Source organism: Oryza sativa, chromosome 1 (assembly GCF_034140825.1).
Source record: "Oryza sativa Japonica Group chromosome 1, ASM3414082v1".
NCBI classification, from domain to species: Eukaryota; Viridiplantae; Streptophyta; class Magnoliopsida; order Poales; family Poaceae; genus Oryza; species Oryza sativa.
The window spans coordinates 37,887,007-37,905,909 of NC_089035.1; the positions used below are offsets into that span (position 1 = coordinate 37,887,007).

At 47.0% G+C, this 18,903-nt stretch overlaps 2 protein-coding genes across 4 annotated transcripts; one reads left to right on the forward strand and one right to left on the reverse strand.

Moving 5' to 3' along the window:
- Positions 1-9,999: 9,999 nt before the first annotated feature.
- On the forward strand, positions 10,000-14,895 carry LOC4324736 (glucan endo-1,3-beta-glucosidase 14). 3 transcript variants are annotated; one of them, XR_010738166.1, is made up of 5 exons: positions 10,000-10,087; positions 10,191-10,417; positions 11,147-12,213; positions 12,735-12,939; positions 14,501-14,895. XR_010738166.1 is itself a non-coding variant. In XM_066306077.1 (4 exons), the coding sequence occupies exons 2-4, from the start codon at positions 10,354-10,356 to the stop codon at positions 14,519-14,521; spliced, it is 1,152 nt and encodes a 383-aa protein (XP_066162174.1). In that variant the 5' UTR covers positions 10,000-10,087; positions 10,191-10,353; the 3' UTR covers positions 14,522-14,895. The 3 variants fall into 3 exon arrangements, 2 of the variants coding, with proteins under 2 accessions (XP_066162174.1, XP_015621027.1); XM_066306077.1 differs by lacking the exon at positions 12,735-12,939; XM_015765541.3 differs by lacking the exons at positions 12,735-12,939; positions 14,501-14,895 and having other exon boundaries at positions 11,147-12,353.
- A 1,045-nt stretch (positions 14,896-15,940) lies between these two features.
- Positions 15,941-18,689, reverse strand: LOC4324737 (uncharacterized). The gene is made up of 2 exons (XM_026022351.2): positions 17,357-18,689; positions 15,941-17,262 (listed from the first exon to the last, which is right to left on the reverse strand). The coding sequence occupies exon 2, from the start codon at positions 17,230-17,232 to the stop codon at positions 16,330-16,332; it is 903 nt and encodes a 300-aa protein (XP_025878136.1). The 5' UTR covers positions 17,233-17,262; positions 17,357-18,689; the 3' UTR covers positions 15,941-16,329.
- Between the last annotated feature and the right edge of the window lie 214 nt (positions 18,690-18,903).

Below are 18,903 nucleotides of genomic sequence, written 5' to 3' on the forward strand. Positions count from 1 at the left end.
TGCTGGCGGAGCATGAGGAGGAGACGGTGCAGGATCCTGAGGAGGAGATGGCGGAGCCGGAGGAGATGGTGCACGAGATGCCGCTTGTCGCCCAGGGAGGATGATGTACCGCCTGCGCCATAGAATAATGGCATGGCATGTGTCTCGTAGATGCGTCTCACCGTCTCCTCCAGGGTAATCCAGCTCGAGGTCCTCGTACGCGCCTTCGACCAACTCAACTTCGACCTTGGAGTATCCTGCTGGAATCGGCCTGCAGTGGTAAGTACCTGAAGGGTCCGTTGGGATGGCCATGCCCGACGCCACCTTCATGTTGTGAGAGATTATTTATTAGTAATCAACATATATAAGCAGCAACTAGCGGAATGGCTAAATCTTACCTTTATTGATAAGTTCTTCAAAGGAATATGCAGCTCACATGGTGTCCGCTGAGTGATGTCATCAACGGGACAGGTCGATTCGTCCTGTGTTTGCATGGCGTCCATGCTCTGTGATCCTACCTGCCCCGTTGAGGCGCAGCTGCTACGGTTTCCTGACGGGCTCACCATTGCAGGAGGAATGGTCGGCTGGGGATCATGGGACCGATGTGCGGCCATGCGTTCATCAACCTTCCTTGCCACCTCCTCTTGCATGTTGAGTTCGTAGCTCGATACCCGGAACTCTAGGTCTGCAATCTTCGCCTCGGTATCTCTCTTGCTCCTCATCCGACTCCTGTACGTGTGGATGTCCTCCTTGAAACCAATCTTCCAAGGAATCACCCCTTTCCCTCGAGTTCGTCCTGGATGCTCTGGAGTCTGCAGGGCGAGTGTCAGCTCGTCCCTATCTCTGTCTGGTCGGAACGTGCCCTGAGAGGAGGCTTCCACTGCATCTGTTAGTTGTCGCGCAGCCTCTTGTATCTGATAGCCGAAGACCAGTGAGCCATCAGCTGGGTTGAGCGTTCCACCGTGAGCATAGTACCAGAACTTCGATCGTTCCGGCCAATTGGCTGTTGCCGGTTCGATACCCCTCTCAATCAAGCTAGCCTCCATCTGCTCCCACTTCGGCATCGCGACGCTATAGCCTCCTGACCCCAAATGGTGATGGTACTTCTTCTTGGCGGCATTTTCTTTGTTTCTTTCCATCATCGCCTTCCCTTGTTCACCTGTCTTATATGCAACGAACTCGTCCCAGTGATCCCTTAGCTTTGGGAATGTGTCGAAGTTAGGTGTCTACCCCTTCAGTATATACTTCTGGTACAGATCTCCCTTGAAGCTCTGAAACTGTTCTGCCATTTTCTTCAGAGTCCACCTTTTCACTTTGTCCTCTGTACCCGCAGGAAGGGTGAATGTCTCGAGCATTGTGGTCCACAGCATCTCTTTCTCCGAATCTGGGACAAAGCTCTCATGATCTCCGCGTGCCCTTGTTCTTCGCCAGTACACCGTACTGACAGGCACGTTATCCCGCACAACCCAACCGCTGTGACGTACATAGTTCTTGGCGGCTTCGGCCGGGGCACTAGGACGTCCATCTTCTTCCACTTCCGTTATGATGTGCCGACCCTCAAGCTTCTTCGCTGCACCTCGTTGCCCACGTGCCCTCTTCTGTCCAACGGAGGGTTGACTACCACTAGCCTCCTCCTCCTGGTTCCCCTCCACATCCCTTTCCACGTGCCCCTGCTGGTTCCCCTCCGCATCCCTCTCCACGTTCCCTTCCTCGTTCAAGTACTGGTTTGGATCCTCGTTCCCCTCTTCTTCATTCCAGTACTGGCTGCTTCCCTCCGCGATTGTATCGTACAATATCTGTTCCTCATCGCGGTCAGCCATCTGTTGATACAAGAAACATCTGCTAAGTCACGAGACATTTATGTTTTAACAATCTAAGTCATGTATGCTAAGTGTAAATGTCGTACATTAGAACCCTACACAACCTTACGTGCTAAGTCTAATTACAAATCGTGATATAAGCTAAGTCTAGGTGACGTATATTATACAACCCTAGCTAGTAAATAATTATATACTAAGTCTAATTACAAATAAAATAATCTTATATTAAAACTCAAATAATATTACATGCTAATACTAAAATAGTCATGTATATGCTAAGTGTTTCGTGCGTATATGCTAAGTCTAATTAAGACTACAATAGTCAATTGCTACTTGTCGCACCAATTCCGTAGTCAATAATTACATACCAAGTCTAATTACAAATAAAGTAATATTATATTAAAACTCAAATAATATTACATGCTAAGACTAAAATAGTAATGTATGCTAAGTGTTTCGTGCGTATATGCTAAGTCTAATTAAGACTACAATAGTCAATTCCTAGGAGTCGCACCAATTCCGTAGTCAATAATGTCATACTAAGACTAATTTGCAATAAAATAATCTTATATTAAAACTCAAATAATATTAGAACACTACACAATCTTATATGATAAGTCTAATTACAGGTCTAATAATCTTAATTAATTGCATTACAAATATAACAATCATTTATATTATTACGTCACTTGCCTGCTCCAATTCCTTCTAGGGCTAGCTCTTCCACTCAGGCTTGACGGACGACTCCGACAACACGTCTTTTCTGCAAGATAAAAAAAATGTATTAGGATAAATGCGAAGTAACATATATATATATATATATATATATATATATATATACATGTGTATATATATATATATACATGTGTATATATATATATATACATGTGTATATATATATATACATGTGTATATATATATATACATGTATATATATATATATACATGTATATATATATATATACATGTATATATATATATATACATGTATATATATATATACATGTATATATATATATACATGTATATATATATATACATGTATATATATATATACATGTATATATATATATACATGTATATATATATATATATATATATATATATATATTGCATTTCACGTTAACGTTCGTCCTCGTTCGTTCGCTCGTTCACGTTCCCTAGCTCGTTCACGTTCGTTCGATCGTTCTCGTTCTCGTTCACGTTGTCGCGGCAACGTACGTTGACGTGTTCGTTCTCGCTCTCGTTCGTTCGATCGTTCTCGTTCTCGTTCGTTAACGGCGGTGTGGCGGCATCGGGGCGGCGGTTGGCGCGGCGGCGTGGCGACGGCGGCGGCGGCGTGGCGTTGTGGGGCCGTGGCGGCGGCGGCGTGGCGTGGCGGCGGTGGCGTGGCGTGGCGTGGCGGCGGCGGCGTGGCGTGGCGGTGGCGGCATTGCGCGCGCGTCGGCGAAGGCGGCGGCGGCGTGGCGACGGCGGCGGCGGCGTGGCGTTGGCATGCGGCGGCGGCGTTGCGCGGCGTCGAAGGCGGCGGCGTCGAAGGCGACGGAGAGAGATCGAGATCGGAGAGATCGAGATGCATGAAGGGAGATGCGGCGGCTCGAACCCCAGAGATGCGGCGGCAGCGGAGGAGGCGGAGGCGGTGGCGAGGACGACGAGCTCGAGATGACGGCGAGATACGGCGGCGTCGGCGCGGGGATTTGCCCTAGGCAGTGGCGGCGAAGGAGAGAGGCCGAGAGAGATCGATCGGCCGAAAACTTTTAAGTGTTGGTGAAGAAGACGAGGGCGCACCGGGAATATATATACCCCTGTATCTTTACTCCCGGTTGTTCTCAACAACCGGGACTAAAGATATCTTTAGTCCCGGTTGTTGAGAACAACCGGGAGTAAAGAAAAAATCTTTACTCCCGGTTGTTGAGAACAACCGGGACTAAAGATATCTTGATATCTTTAGTCCTGGTTGTTGAGAACAACCGGGAGTAAAGAAAAGATCTTTAGTCCCGGTTGTTCTCAACAACCGGGAGTAAATATCTTTTCCCGCTATTTCGAAATTCTTTTTAAACCCGGTTAGGGTTAAGAACCGGGACTAAAGATTATAGCACTGCATATGATTTTCGCATACATATGTGTTTATAAAATAGAAGTTAATGCATTAACATTATTTAAAGTACAAAGATTGATGACAATTACTTCGAAAAATTATTTTTGTCTGTAATAAATTAAGTGGATAAATCGTAATAAGCAAATATATGACTTATAATTAATAAAAATTCCAATATATATATATTCTTAGCATATATATGAATGATATTATTATATTGGTAAAAACTCTAATTAAGATATTAATGTACATACTGCATGATTTAAAATTAATAAAAATTGTAATCATCATATGTACTTAGCGTAGGAATTATATTAAATTAAATGCTAAAAACTCTAATTAACATATGTAAATGCCACATGCATGATTTAAACCTTTTAAAAATTCGAATAGTCATATATAAGTAGCATATGAAAGATAGTAAATTAAATTGTGAAAAACTCTAATATATGAATGATAGTTTTAAAAATATATTAAATTTAATACTTTTAAAAATTCTCCAGTCAATTATAATTAGCATATGAATGATAGTAAATTAAATGTTAAAAACTCTAATTAACATATGAAATTGCCACTTGCGTGATTTAAAACTTTTAAAAATCCTCTAGTCAATTATAATTAGCATATGAATGCTAGTAAATTAAATGTTAAAAACTCTAATTAACATACATATGAAATTGCCACCTGTGTGATTTAAAACTTTTAAAAATTGTAAGTATCACATATAACTAACATATACATGATTTAAACTTGTTGAAACCTCTAATAATCGTGCGTAATTAACATATGCCATACATCAATTGATTTATATGGATAATCAATACATCCAAAATAGTTTACATCGTGTACACAATAATTACGGCATTACATCGGCGGTGACGGTTGACCGCACGTACTTTCTCCTCACTATTGTTCCCTCCTTGTGATCGCTGCGTGAGTAAGGGGTGTCTTCATTTGATAGGAGGATGCTAGGGTCAATCGTCACCGTGAAAGGGGGTTGCCCATCCAACTGATCGTAATCCTCGTCAGTCTTGTCCTCAACTCCGACGATTTTTCTTTTGCCTGGGAGAACCACTTGACGCTTAGGCTCATCAGGCCTTCTGCCCTTCTTTCCTTTGCTAGACATGTCCTTCACGAAAAAGACTTGCGTTACATCATTGGCAAGGACAAAAGGTTCGTCCGAGTATCCAACCTTGTTAAGGTCAACAGTTGTCATCCCACTGTCATCAATCATTACGCCTCCACCAGTCAACCTAACCCATTGGCACCGGAACAGAGGAACCTTGAGAGGACCATAGTCAAGTTCCCATATGTCCTCGATGGCACCGTAATACGTGGCAGTTGTTCCATCGTGTCCCATGGCATCGACACGAACAGTGCTGTTTTGGTTCGTGCTCTTCATGTCTTGGGCTCTCGTGTAGAATGTGTACCCATTGATCTCATATCCCTGGAATGTCGCGATCGACCCAGACGGTCCCCTCGCCAGGAAGGCAAGTTGTTGGTTGATCGACTCGTTACCCATGAGATGTTGTCGTAGCCACGCGGGGAAAGTATCAATGTGATGCCGTGTAATCCATGCATCGGACTTACCGATGTTCCTGGCGCGAACTAGAGCCAAGTGCTCCTCGATGTAAGGAGCTACCAATGAAGAGTGTTGTAGAACAGTGAAATGGGCTTTACGGAATAAATTGTTGTCTACCGTCATTATTGCTTTCCTTCCGAGAGTTCCCTTTCCCCGTAGTCTCCCTTCATGGCGTGATTCAGGTACCCCGATTGGGCGAAGGTCTTCGATAAATTCTACGCAAAATTTGATGACCTCCTCTGTTCCATAACCCTTGGCGATGCTTGCCTCTGGACGAGCACGGTTACGAACATACTTCTTCAGAACGCCCATGTACCTCTCGAAAGGAAACATGTTGTGTAGGTACATAGGCCCGAGAATACGGATCTCTTTCACAAGGTGACAAAGCAGATGCGTCATTATATTGAAAAATGAAGGTGGAAATATCAACTCAAAACTGACGAGACATTGCACCACTTCATTCTGAAGGGCTTCTAATCTATCCGGATCGAAGACCTTCTGCGAAATTGCGTTCATGAATGCACATAGCTTTGTTATTGTTGCCCGGACATTGTCTGGAAGGATACCCCTTATTACAACTGGTAGCAGTTGTGTCATCAACACGTGACAGTCATGAGACTTTAGGTTTGTGAACTTCTTCTCCTTCGTGCTTATTATTCGCTTGATATTCGTGGAGTATCCAGACGGTACCTTTATGCTCTCCAAGCATTCAAACATACTTTCCTTCTCTGCCTTGCTAAGAGAGTAGCTAGCTGGACTCAAGTAATGGCTTCCTTTCTCCTTTGGTTCCGGGTGAAGGTCGCCGCGTTGTTCCATATGCTTCAGATCATTACGTGCTTCCAGTGTATCTTTCGACTTTCCGTATACACCTAGGAAGCCAAGAAGGTTTACGCAAAGGTTCTTAGTGAGGTGCATCACGTCGATTGCGTGGCGTACGTCCAAGAATTCCCAATATGGTAACTCCCAAAATATAGAGTTCGTTTTCCACATCGCCGCGTGACCATCTTCGCTCTCTATATGCTGGCTTCCAGGCCCCTTTCCGAACACTACTTTAAGATCTTTAACCATAGCAAACACTGTTTTCCCGCTGCGATGTTTAGGCTTCGTACGGTGGTCGGCCTTATGTTCGAAGTGCTTGCCTTTCTTCCGTACCGGGTGGTTTGCTGCAAGGAATCGACGATGACCCATGTATACAACCTTCCTACAGTGCTTAAGATACGTACTTTCTGTTTCATCCATACAGTGAGTGCAAGCCTTGTACCCCTTGTTGGACTGTCCGGATAGGTTGCTAAGTGCAGGCCAATCGTTGATGGTTACGAACAGCAGCGCTCGTAGGTTAAACTCCTCCTGTTTGTCCTCGTCCCACACGGGGACACCTTCCTTCTTCCACAACTGTTTAAGATCTTCGACCAGTGGTCTTAGGTACACGTCGATGTCGTTACCAGGTTGCTTGGGGCCTTGAATAATAATCGGCATCATTATGTACTTCCTCTTCATGCATAGCCAGGGGGGGAGGTTGTAGATACACATCGTAACGGGCCAAGTGCTATGGCCGCTGCTCATCTCTCCAAAAGGATTCATGCCATCCGTACTCAAACCAAACCGTATGTTTCGTGCGTCCTTTCCAAATTCTTTAAATTTTCTGTCGATGTTTCGCCACTGCGAACCATCGGCGGGGTGTCTCAGCATCCCGTCCTGTTGACGCTCTTCAGCGTGCCATCGCAACATTCTAGCATTCCTCTTGTTCCTGAACAAACGCCTTAGCCGTGGTATTATAGGGAAATACCACATCACCTTAGCAGGAATTCTCTTCTTTGTTAGCTGCCCGTCAACTTCTCCTGGATCGTCCCGTCTAATCTTGTATCGTAGTGCTTTGCAAACAGGGCATGCTTCTAGGTTCTCATACTCCTCACCGCGATATAGGATACAATCGTTCGGACATGCGTGAATCTTATGAACTTCCAGTCCTAACGGGCAGACTATCTTCTTAGCCTCGTACGTTGTCTCGGGCAATTTGTTTCCCCCCGGAAGAATGTTCTTGACGAGTTTCAATAAATCGCCAAATGCCTTATCACTAACCCCATTTTTTGCCTTCCATTGCAACAACTCCAGAGTGGTATCCAACTTTTTATGCCCCTGCTCGCAACCTGGGTACAACGAAGTTCTGTGGTCCTCCAACATCTTGTCCAATTTATGGGCCTCCTTTTCACTTTCGCAGTCTTCCCTGGCGTCCTGCAACATCTGACCAAGATCATCCGCAACGTCGTTACCATCAGCAGCTATTTCCTCCTCGCCCGTTTGATTTCCTTCAAATCCAACATACTGAGCAAAGTCCGGAATATTGTCGTCTTCCACTTCATCTTCTTCCATTTCAACACCTTGCTCTCCGTGGGATGTCCAACAATTATAGCTTGGCATGAACCCCGACTCAAACAAGTGGAAATGAATAGTCCTGGATGCAGAATACTCCTTCTGATTCTTACACTTATTGCATGGACAACAAATAAAACCCCTTTGCCTGTTAGCTTTGGCCACTCTCAAAAAATAGTGCACGCCGTCAATAAACTCTTTGGACCGCCGGTCAGCGTACATCCATTGCCGATCCATCTACATGAGTCAAAAAAACCGCACACAAATAATTATTCTTACAATAATGACAGTCATACAATAATTATAAGATATCTTTATTCATACAAAAATCATAAAATATTACACCAAATAATTCTTAAAAACTATTTGTAAAGTTTTAAACTAATTTTAATGTGTTTTACTTCTTTTAATTTTTATTTTAGTTTGTTTTCTATTATTTAATATTAACTTTCACTAGAGTTTTCCTTCTCAACTATTTTATAAAACCTTGTTTAGCAAATGAACTAAATTTCTATATATTCTTTCTTCCCCACACACATTTTCTCTCTCATCAACTTACAACTAAATTTTGGAGACAAAAAAAGTGTACAAAACATAGGTGCAAATGTAGTATGACAAAAAAAACATTGGAGGATGAAGTTGCAAACCTTTTAGGCACCTCCGATTTGTATGTAATCACCAAAAAAAAATTCAATAGAAATTTTGGCATGACCTCCCCTCTTTTTTGAAGAAATTTTGAAGCTTGCTCGGGCAGCTGGAGGAGGAAGAAGACATATATATAGGGGTGGGACTTTAGTCCCGGTTGGTAGCACCAACCGGGGCTAAAGATCACCGGGATCATTAGTCCCGGTTGGTATTACCAACCGGGACTAAAGTTAAGATCTTTAGTCTCGGTTAGTAGCACCAACCGGGGCTAAAGATCACCGGGATCTTTAGTCCCGGTTGGTATTAGTTAAGATCTTTAGTCCCGGTTGGTGCTACCAACCGGGACTAAAGATCCCAGGGGGGCCTGACAGGTCCTGACAGCATTCGAACCGGGACTAAAGATGATCTTTAGTCCCGGTTGGTAACACAAACCGGGACTAAAGATCAAATATGCCCGTTACCCTTTTGAACCGGGACTAAAGATCATCTTTAGCCCCGGTTTTTATTGCATCCGGGACTATTGTGGAAATCGGCCGACCGACGAAAGATGGTTTCTCCACCAGTGTGATGGTCCAGATTCCAGAGAACCGACCAAAACTTGTAGTGCCATTTATCATACTAGGCCAAGTACTAGCAGTTCTAGTGGCATCGTTGGCCAACATGTACACTGCAAACGCCCAATACTCCGAACTCCCTTGCAACACTACGTACAAACTTCAAAACATTGTTTTGGCCACAATATTTCAGAGCTTAATTGTTCAGAAAAAAATCGGAACTTCCCTGCAAATACTATCACAACACGTGACAACAGTTGTCCAACTCTATTGTTCCCTGCCCTTAATGAACATTATATAATCCTTTTATTATGATGCAATTATGGCCGCAACGGGGCACGTCGGACTCTACCTTATTAGGCTCTTTCTCCCGTACGCGCAAGGAATTCTAAGGGAATCTGACTGATTGCAAAAAAATCCTTGTCATGCTATTAGAAGACAAGATAGCTTCCTATAATTAAGAGAGAGCAAAACGGCAATGGTTATCACCTGATGGATTCAGACTTCAAGTCTGCGACCAGTGTAAAACCAGTTTACAGCCTTACAGGGGTTTGCATGGCTTGGCCTGGCGCTTCTTCCTCCGACGACGAGGGAGTTCAATTCAACTCCTTCACTTCAGCTCACACCGGACAATTTCTAACGTTAGCTGTTGCTTCGTGCAAACCCCCTAGACCTGACAGATGAACAGTATCTTCTGAAACAGAAAGAAAAATCCAAATTTCACACTTGAATCACCAATCTATCACGGGCATGCAGGGGCTGTGACCAGTGGAAACCCGTCATCTGTGATCCATAATTGGTCGATGCAAAGTCAAAACACCAGCAAACAACAGGGTAACACCCAACTTTAGGTAACGCTGGCTCGTGCTAAAAAAACAATGATGATCATATCTCCTATGGTAAGTTCGCTACTCTCAACCTATAAATATAAACCGTACTGAACGTACAGAGGGAGAGGGATCCGTGGAAGCAAATTAAACCGTGGGAGCGCACGAGTTACGCGGTTACTCGGCGAGCCGAGCACCGCCGCCGACCTCCGGTGAGATATTTTCTTTTTAACTACCTCGGTGAAGCACGGCCGGCTATACCTTCTCCCGTTGGTACACCGTACACACTGTATAAAAGCGATCGCATACTCGTAGCGGGGGCCGATCCCGAGGAGAGAGGAAGGGGAGGGGCGCTGTATTAATTCGAACGTAACCACCCTCCCCGTCATCGGCGGCGAGAAACAGAAGTACAGAACAGAGAAGAAGAGCGAGAGACCGAGGGAGGAGGAGGAGAGAGAAGGCGAGGCGCAAAGCGCAAATGGAGCTCTGCGTCCGCGCCTCCTCGCTTCTGCTCGGCCTCCTGCTCCAGCTCCTTTCCTCAGGTGAGTAATCCGGTGTCTTTCTCTCTCAGCTTCCTCCGTTCGCCGCCTCTGGCGCCATTGATGCTGAATTGCTGATCAATCTCATGTTAGTCTTGGATTTTTTCTTCTGCTAAAAACCCTTCTGTCATTGTGGATGATTTGCTTTTTAGAATTTTATGCGCGATTGAATTCCATGTTGGTATTACAATTCCCAAGGAGCACGCGGTTTTTGTTCATCCCAATTTGAAGAAAGTTTGCGCTTTTCTTGGTAAGAGCAACACTTACTGGAGGCGTATGGAGATCTGAGATCCGTCAAACCTAGCTGGAGTACTAGAATTTGCATAGTACTATGCGGAGATATTTTCTCTGAATTAATTGTGCCGACTTAAATACTTTGTCATCTCTGATTTGCACCCAGCCACCCATGCTTCCTATCTTGAGGCGTATTAATACGTCACAATATACGATTTTTTTGCTGAATCCACACACTTGCGAATTGACCCTTGTGCTGTAGATGCCAATTCCATCCGCTTGCATAATTATTAGCCAACTTGTGTATCGTTCATCGATATCATCGGGTTTTTTTTTCGGCGAGCTAATTGCGAAAGTGACTTGGTACCTAAAGTATTCCGTGCTGTGAAAAGGAAATTCGATTTCATAGTTTTTCTTAAAAAAAATCTTATCCTGAAGAAATTTTGATGTAATCGCTGTACGTAATTGCTCACTGGTAAGCTCGTCGTGTGTTCGCAGTGGACGTGGTGTCGGCGGCGCAGAAATTTGGTATCAACTATGGCCAGATCGCCAACAACCTGCCGGACCCGACGCAGGTGGCCGGCCTCCTCCAGTCGCTGAACGTGAACAAGGTGAAGCTCTACGACGCGGACCCCAAGGTGCTGATGGCATTCGCCAACACCGGCGTCGAGTTCATCATCGCCATCGGGAACGAGAACCTGCAGTCCATGGCCGGCAACCCCGGCGCCGCCAGGCAGTGGGTGACGCAGCACGTGCAGCCCTTCCTACCGGCCACGCGAATCACCTGCATCACCGTCGGCAACGAGGTGTTCTCCGGCAACGACACCGGCATGATGGCCAGCCTCCTGCCCGCCATGAAGGCGATCTACGCCGCGGTCGGCGAACTCGGCCTCGGCGGCCAGGTGACCGTGTCGTCGGCGCACTCGGTGAACGTGCTCGCCACCAGCTTCCCGCCGTCGTCCGGCGCGTTCCGGGAGGACCTCGCGCAGTACATCCAGCCGCTGCTCGACTTCCACGGGCAGACGAACTCGCCGTTCCTGATCAACGCGTACCCGTTCTTCGCGTACAAGGCGAGCCCCGGGAGCGTGTCGCTGCCGTACGTGCTGTTCGAGCCCAACCCCGGCGTGCGCGACCCAAACACCAACCTCTCCTACGACAACATGCTGTACGCGCAGATCGACGCCGTGTACGCGGCCATGAAGGCCATGGGGCACACGGACATCGGCGTGAGGATCTCCGAGACCGGGTGGCCGTCCAAGGGGGACGAGGACGAGGCCGGCGCCACCGTGGAGAACGCCGCGGCGTACAACGGCAACCTGATGCAGCGGATCGCCATGAACCAGGGGACACCGCTCAAGCCCAACGTGCCCATCGACGTGTTCGTGTTCGCGCTGTTCAACGAGGACATGAAACCCGGGCCGACCTCGGAGCGTAACTACGGTCTCTTCTACCCCAACGGCTCGCCGGTCTACGCCATCAACACCGGCGCCGGTGGCGTGTCAGGGCGGACGGGGCCGTTCGACCCGTACTCGGCGCAGATGTTCTCGTCGGCGTCCAGATTGGCGGTAAGGACAGCATCTTTGACACTGCTACTGCTAGTATTGCCCCTTCTGTCCTCATTCTCTTGCTAATTAATGATACCTTTGTATACAAAAACGTGCAAATCAACCATGGGGTAGGCCTGGATTCCAAAATTTGGCCGACAGCGATGTGGCTCAGAAAAAAGCTTTCATCTTTTCTCTTATTCCCCTCACAACGATCTGAAAAAAAGTCGCCTTTTCCCCTCTGTGCACTAACCTATCAAGATGTGGAAACACCCAAAGGGGAGGTCGAAAGATGAACGGGCATCACAGAAAGCGCGGCAATGTTAGGAATGTTTGACTGAACAGGAAACAGAGAACATTTTAGCCGCGGCGGCCTTTGCATCGCTTTTGTACTCGCGTTTCTGAAAGTGTCACAGTAGCAGCACAGAAACATCTCATTCCGTCATAGTAGTTGCACAGAGACATCTCGTTTTGTCACTGACAAACAAGGCTTGATCGGTGTGATCATCTCACTTTGTTTTTGCTCACCTTCTCGCTTGCAGATGACGTCTGGGATGGGGGTAGTTGTCCTACTCGGCGCATTATTCCTCTGAGCTTCCTCCACACGTACCACGCAGCAGAGAAAGAAAGTCCCACGACTGAACGAATGATTGGGGGTGGTTCACTTCTGACTAACGCATCCAGCAGTCTCTGAGTTGTCATTTCATTCAGAGCCGGCCGATTGCATGTGTTCGTCCTGACAGCAAGGTAACTAACCGAAGCTCATCTCTGCACCCTCCAATACCTGATACGGCAATTTGTTACTACTGCCAGATTGTGTGCTTAGAAAGTCCATCAAGTACCAAACAACCTGTTGAAAATTGCAACGGAATCCTCGGGTTTAGATCCATGCGGGTAGGTGACCGGTCACTGGCACGCGTGGCCGACTCGGCGCTTTGGCCGGTAGCCGCTTGTGCGCCATGTGAAATAATGGCGAGTTAGCGTATCCTCCCGGGTCGCGTGTCATGGATGATGGGCTACTGTTTGTTCGGTGCATCATATTGCAGCGCCATTGCTGCAGGTCCCTTCAGGCTTTGAGAGCTCCTTCCAAACCAACGGCAACCAGCCACTGTCGAGAACCATCGAAAGCTTTCCTCGAGTCACCACCATTGCTGCTACAATCCAAATAGAGTAGGGACGTTTTCAGGTAGAGCAGTGTTGTCCCTGTCTGCGACTGCAGCAACACGCTTGGATAAGCAAGTTGTTGATCACTACTCGCTAACGAAGGAAGTAGTTTTGAGAGGTCAATTAAGCCAACTAATGTGATGCAAAAAAAAAAAACGGAATGGCTATCTGTCTGTCGCATGATTTTTATGGGCTGTATCATGCGTTTTATTGGCCCTCTGATATGTTTGAGATTCGTGCACTCTTTTCTTTTTTTCTATTTTCTTTGTGGGTTTTTTAATATTTTTAGTTGTGGGCTTTGGGCTTTCACGGTTATGTTGGACCTTTTTTTCTCTTTATGGGACCCACTGTATGTTGTGTCCATGAGAGTTTATGTAGGGCCCACTTTTACTGTTGAAATTTTGAAATCCGCGCCGGAGAGAGGGTTTGTCTGAATTACATCGTATTTACACTATAATTACATATGTAATTTTAGTATATTTACGATGTAAGTCTGAAAACTACTTGAGCCCATTTAAACCCACGTGAGCTTTAGATTGTCCACGTGGCCCGTTTGTTGTTTTGTATTTTGTTTGTATATATTAATGTCATCCGTTAGATGTTCATCCAAAGGGTAAGAAATCTGCATGATAGGAGGCTAAAAAATCTGTCACATGATGTATATACAGTCAAAAAAAAAAAACCGTATCATGTAGCTGAGCCTGTATCGTCATGTTAGTAATCATCGCGTAAACGTGGAGGCGCTTCCTCGAAAGAGGACGTACAAGTGGATCGTGGAATATCTACGCCTTTGTCTGATACTTTTATTCTAAAGTCACACTCTTCCATGTAGCATTGTGCGATTGCTGGCTAGGAGACTTTATTCCCGATATCAGAAATGTGTAGCTAATATACCATCTATTACCAACCAGTCTTCAGAAAAAAGAAGAAAAAAAATCTGGCTGCCTACCCTATCCCTGTCCCTGTAGTGGTATATTTTTTTCCTGTTTGGCATCTATGAAAGTTTTTATACTACCTCGCTAGAGCAAGATTACAAGAAGCATGCGTTCATGCTTGTCCAGACTCCAGAGAGAATGCATTATGCAATTTTCACTTCTAAGTTCTATAGCTTCTATCAACTCATTATGCTTGTTTTATGATGCAGGAGACTGAGAATTTATACTAGTTCTGAATGGACATCGAGATCTTTACTATAGTCGCACTAACTGCGGAGGAGGAAGCTGTTAGATAAACCTGGTGTACTAGCTAGCTTGACCATGTCCTTGTTATTGCTAATCGGTCAGTCACGTCACTTTGAAAGAACTGAAGGCTCTCAATTCTGGACGAAGTGGCTGTAACTGTCTTTAAGCAACGGCAAGTTCATGATTAGGCTCATAGAATTCATTTTGCTACCTTTCGTTTTCCGTTTTATTGGTGGGGTTACTGTATCTATTCATCTAGATTCGTAGCAGATTTTACACGGAATTATAGCTACAGATGAAGTATATGTGGTGTGTCATTTGTTACATTTAAATACAGAGATACGATTTTTTGTCTGAACGAACACGGCTCAATGTGGTACAGAATGATCTGTGACTGTCTTAGCTGGAGCTGCTTGGCTCTGTTTCATACTTTCATACTCTACCGAAGTACCAATAGTTCTTAAAAAACACTATACCAGTCATCAGAAAATGAAAATTCGGAGCTCAGATTTGAAGTTGCTCGGTCCAAAGAAATGAGAAGTGTGTAACTGTGTTTAGAGTGAAAAAGGAGCTTATCTGGCCCAGAAACTATGGTTCTTGGGGGGCTTGGAATAAGTTCATTTTAGGTCCCTCAATTTGTCACCGAGTCTGAAATTCGTCCCTAACCGAAATACCACTGTAATATTTTTGTTTTAACCAAACAATCACTTACATGAAGATCCAACAGTTATTTCTGACTTTATGTGCCACGTCAGCAACTACCATCCCAACTGCCTTGTGACCTTCTTTGCACTGATTTTGAAAGTTGAGGGATGCGTCAAATCTGGTATTGCGGTTCACGGATGAATTTCAGACTCGATGACAAATTGAGGGATCTAATTTGAACTTATTCTAGGAGCTTTACGCATGCAATGCAACGTAAGGCCCAAAGCTCATAAACATCAAATGGGCCAGGCTGATGTCCGCAACCACCCGCGGCCGTCGGCCGAAGTTCGCAACGTCACGTTTCGTGTGAGCAGTGCTCACTCGACGAGAGCAAGTGCGCAACAGTGGTGAAAGCAACGCGGCAACACCCGCAGAAGCACGCGGCGCTGGAGCGTTTCACCGGCGGTGGCGATGCGACAGGTGAAGAACATTGTGACATTGGATTTCTTTTCTTCTTTTTTTTTGATACATCTGCAACTGCAAGTCAACCAAATCTACCGGCTGATCAGTGATCACACGCTTTGTTTAGATGCCCATACATGGGTGAGTCTCTGATGAGAGAATGGCACAAGCAGCCGCGCGAGTACGCTACAACTACAAGCGTCCACCCTCCGCAGCACGCAAGATCGTCACACATGCTCAACAGTATGGCAGGCACGATCACGGAAAGGAGTGTGGAGGGGGGGGGGGGGGGCCCGAGCACGAATGGAACAGCGCATTGTGCGCTTCCAGTTATTCATTTCCTGGGTTATGTACAGTACAACGGCGATCATTGGCCACAGCACGCAAACACTCCCGATCCCCAAGTGCAAAACTCCAAAACAGCAAAAAACACCACCGGTAAATTTCAAGACTCCCATTTCGAGGCGATTCACCAATCACCATCGCGGCATGCATGATCCCGCGCCCATCCCTCGTCGGCTCGTCGCTGAATCTGATGGATACAACTCGACACGGCTTTGGCTTCACCTCACCTATCGGCGATCGCGCCCGAACCTACGCAGGGTCACTTACAGCGGGGCCCCACCATCGTATCCAAATCCAACCAGCATCTACCACTGCTTCTCCCGCCTCTGCTGCAACCTACTTACCTGTCGTGGGGCCCACTGTTCAGTGTCGTAGGCTCGTAGCGCTCGACCTCCTGCTTCTTCTCGTCGTCGTCGGCGGCGGCGTCGTTCTCCTGCTGCTGCTCCTCCTCGCCGGCGGCCTCCGCCGCCGCTATTGCCTCCTCTACCCATGAGGCGGTTCGTCTCCCGGACTTGAACCTCCGCATTGCCGCGATGCCGGCCTGCTTGTCGTCGTCCCCGTCGTGGTGGTCTTCATCCAACGCCACCTTCTTCCTGGCGTGTCGTCGTCCTCCTCCTTGGCAAGAGCAGCCGCCGCCGCAGAGGAGCACGGCCACCAACCCGCGCCACCATCTCCGGCCCCGGCTGCGGCCGTACCTCTCCCGGTCGGAAAGCACCTTGCCAATGCAGGACACCTTGGGCGACCGCGGCTCCTCCTCGCCGTCGCCCCTGCGGCTGCTGCCGCCGCCGCCGCCGCCGCGGCTGCCCGAGCGCTTGTCGGGCAAGATCCGGCCCTGCGACGGGCGGCGCCGGGTGAACGCCGGGCGGATGCTCGCGGGGAGGCCGAAGAACGTGGTGGCGGCGGCGGGGGCGCCCGCGATGCGCGTGGAGTTGGAGCGCGACTTGGCCGGGATGGGGTTGGAGGAGGCGCCGGCCGCCGACTTGGGGTTGGTGCTTCCCTTGGTGGAGTCGTCCCGGTCGTATATCGGGTTCAGCTCCGAGAAGGCCACCTCGTCGCCGATGGGGATGGTTATCGACTCCGGCGGGAAGTCGGGGTCCGGCGGCGGCGGCGGCGGCGGCATCCGCGGCGGCGACGCGTCCCCGCTCTCCCCCGCCGCGATGACCGTCTCGCACGACACCTTCCTGTCGCCCGCTCCGGCGCCCGCCACGCCGCACACCAAGCTCTCCAGGTCAACCTGTGGCATTACTGCCACTTCCCCACTAGCCACGCAGCTCTGAACAACTGAGCAGAGAGTGAGCAAGAGATTGGAGCTCGAGCTAGGAGTAGAGACTGAGAGAGAGTGTGAGAGCTGTATGACACACGCTTGCCTTAAAAATTCATGAGAGGAGTAGATGGAGCTGAGGCTGCATCAGCTGCGTTCAGAGGCTGTCGTAAACCTACAAATAAATGAAGGTGCAGAAAAATGCCGCCTCTGAATCGAAACGAACTCCAAAAACGGATCTCGACTATTTGTCTCCCTAAAACATCAGTCTAACCGAGTTGAAACTGACTAATTACTGTGGTTTAGAGAAAACTGACAATGTCAATACCCTAGTAATGCAGCTGCCACGAGGTGATATCTGTAAAAATACCCTCCGTGTGTTTCGTTTTCTGAGGTTAACACCATGATCTTGTGGTTAGATCCTTATATATCAGTTACTAATTTATTCGGTAGGGTTAACGGTGAGGCAGATAGTAGTGGCCAGAGCGATTTTCATGCCGATCTGGAGTCCTCCGACAAAGCCATTTTCCCCAGTGGCCCTCCCAATTAATAAGCATAGTCTTTTCATTTCAGCGTGGAATGCCCAGTGATCCCCCTCAGACCGATCTGTCTTTTAGTTACTATCAAGCAGTGACCACCAAAATGCGATAATCACACTACCACAGTAGCTTAACAGTTTTCCAAATAAATAACAGTTGTGCCTGCAGATCAGCCTGGCGACACCTGTATATTCAGTTAAAAGAGAAAATGCACTTCAGCACATGTAACCAAGGTCTAAGGTCAGAGCACTTGGATCAATCACAATGACACCACGAAATAGGTTAAACCTCTTCCCAAAAATATGCAACATCTAGCATAATTTTTACCGGGATCAGAGGTACGATTCAAGGAGCAAATCTGCAGTGAATAAGTGCAAGTTCATGAACCGGAATGGGAGAGGGTCTTGGTAAAAGGAATCAAAGGGCCAGTTCTTGGCACAAGGTTTCTGCTCGACGCCACATGGCCGTGTCGGGCAGAGTAGCAGAAGGGCATCAGCGGGGCACCTACCCAGTGTGTACTATTTTGTTGCCTTTGCTGCAGATGGAGCTCCAGTGGCATCAGTCGTTGGTGAGCTGTGCAAGGACCATGTCTTGGCTTCCAAACCTGCTGCTCTCTCCGACTCTCTCTCGCTCCTCCTCAAACTCCCAGACTTTAGCAGACTGAATCCTAGCAATACTGGCAAAGAGAAATCTGAATGACCCGAGGCAGACCTATCAGCTGCTCTGAAAGTCTGAATCACGCAGTTGATTTTAGAGTTTGTGGCACAAATAAATGAAAACGGTCAGCACTCAGATAGTCGGAGTAGCTTTATGGAATGGAGAATCCCAGTATTTATAATAGCAGAGAATGAGAGAAGAAAGATATAGCATGCATTTACATTTTTCCTTGCAAAGAAAAACGAGCTGCATCTGGTCGACATTCCAAACGAGTCCAACCTTGGTCAACAGCCCCACAAGCTCCTATGGGGTCGGAATTATTGTACTCCCATAACATAATCACAATTCGAAACAGTGTCGAGAGGGACGATAAGCTGAATTAAGATCAAGTCCCAGACATGATAACTTAGGAAATAAATATCCTAGCTGAGTGGGCCTCCTATGCAAGAGCTTAACC

Excerpts from the sequence above, each read along its gene's own strand:
- LOC4324736 (XM_015765541.3), top strand. The coding sequence starts at position 10,354 with ATGGAGCTCTGCGTCCGCGCCTCCTCGCTTCTGCTCGGCCTCCTGCTC. Across the intron at positions 10,418-11,146 it reads GCTCCAGCTCCTTTCCTCAG|TGGACGTGGTGTCGGCGGCG; the intron begins GTGAGTAATCCG and ends GTGTGTTCGCAG.
- LOC4324737 (XM_026022351.2), bottom strand. The coding sequence starts at position 17,232 with ATGCCACAGGTTGACCTGGAGAGCTTGGTGTGCGGCGTGGCGGGCGCC.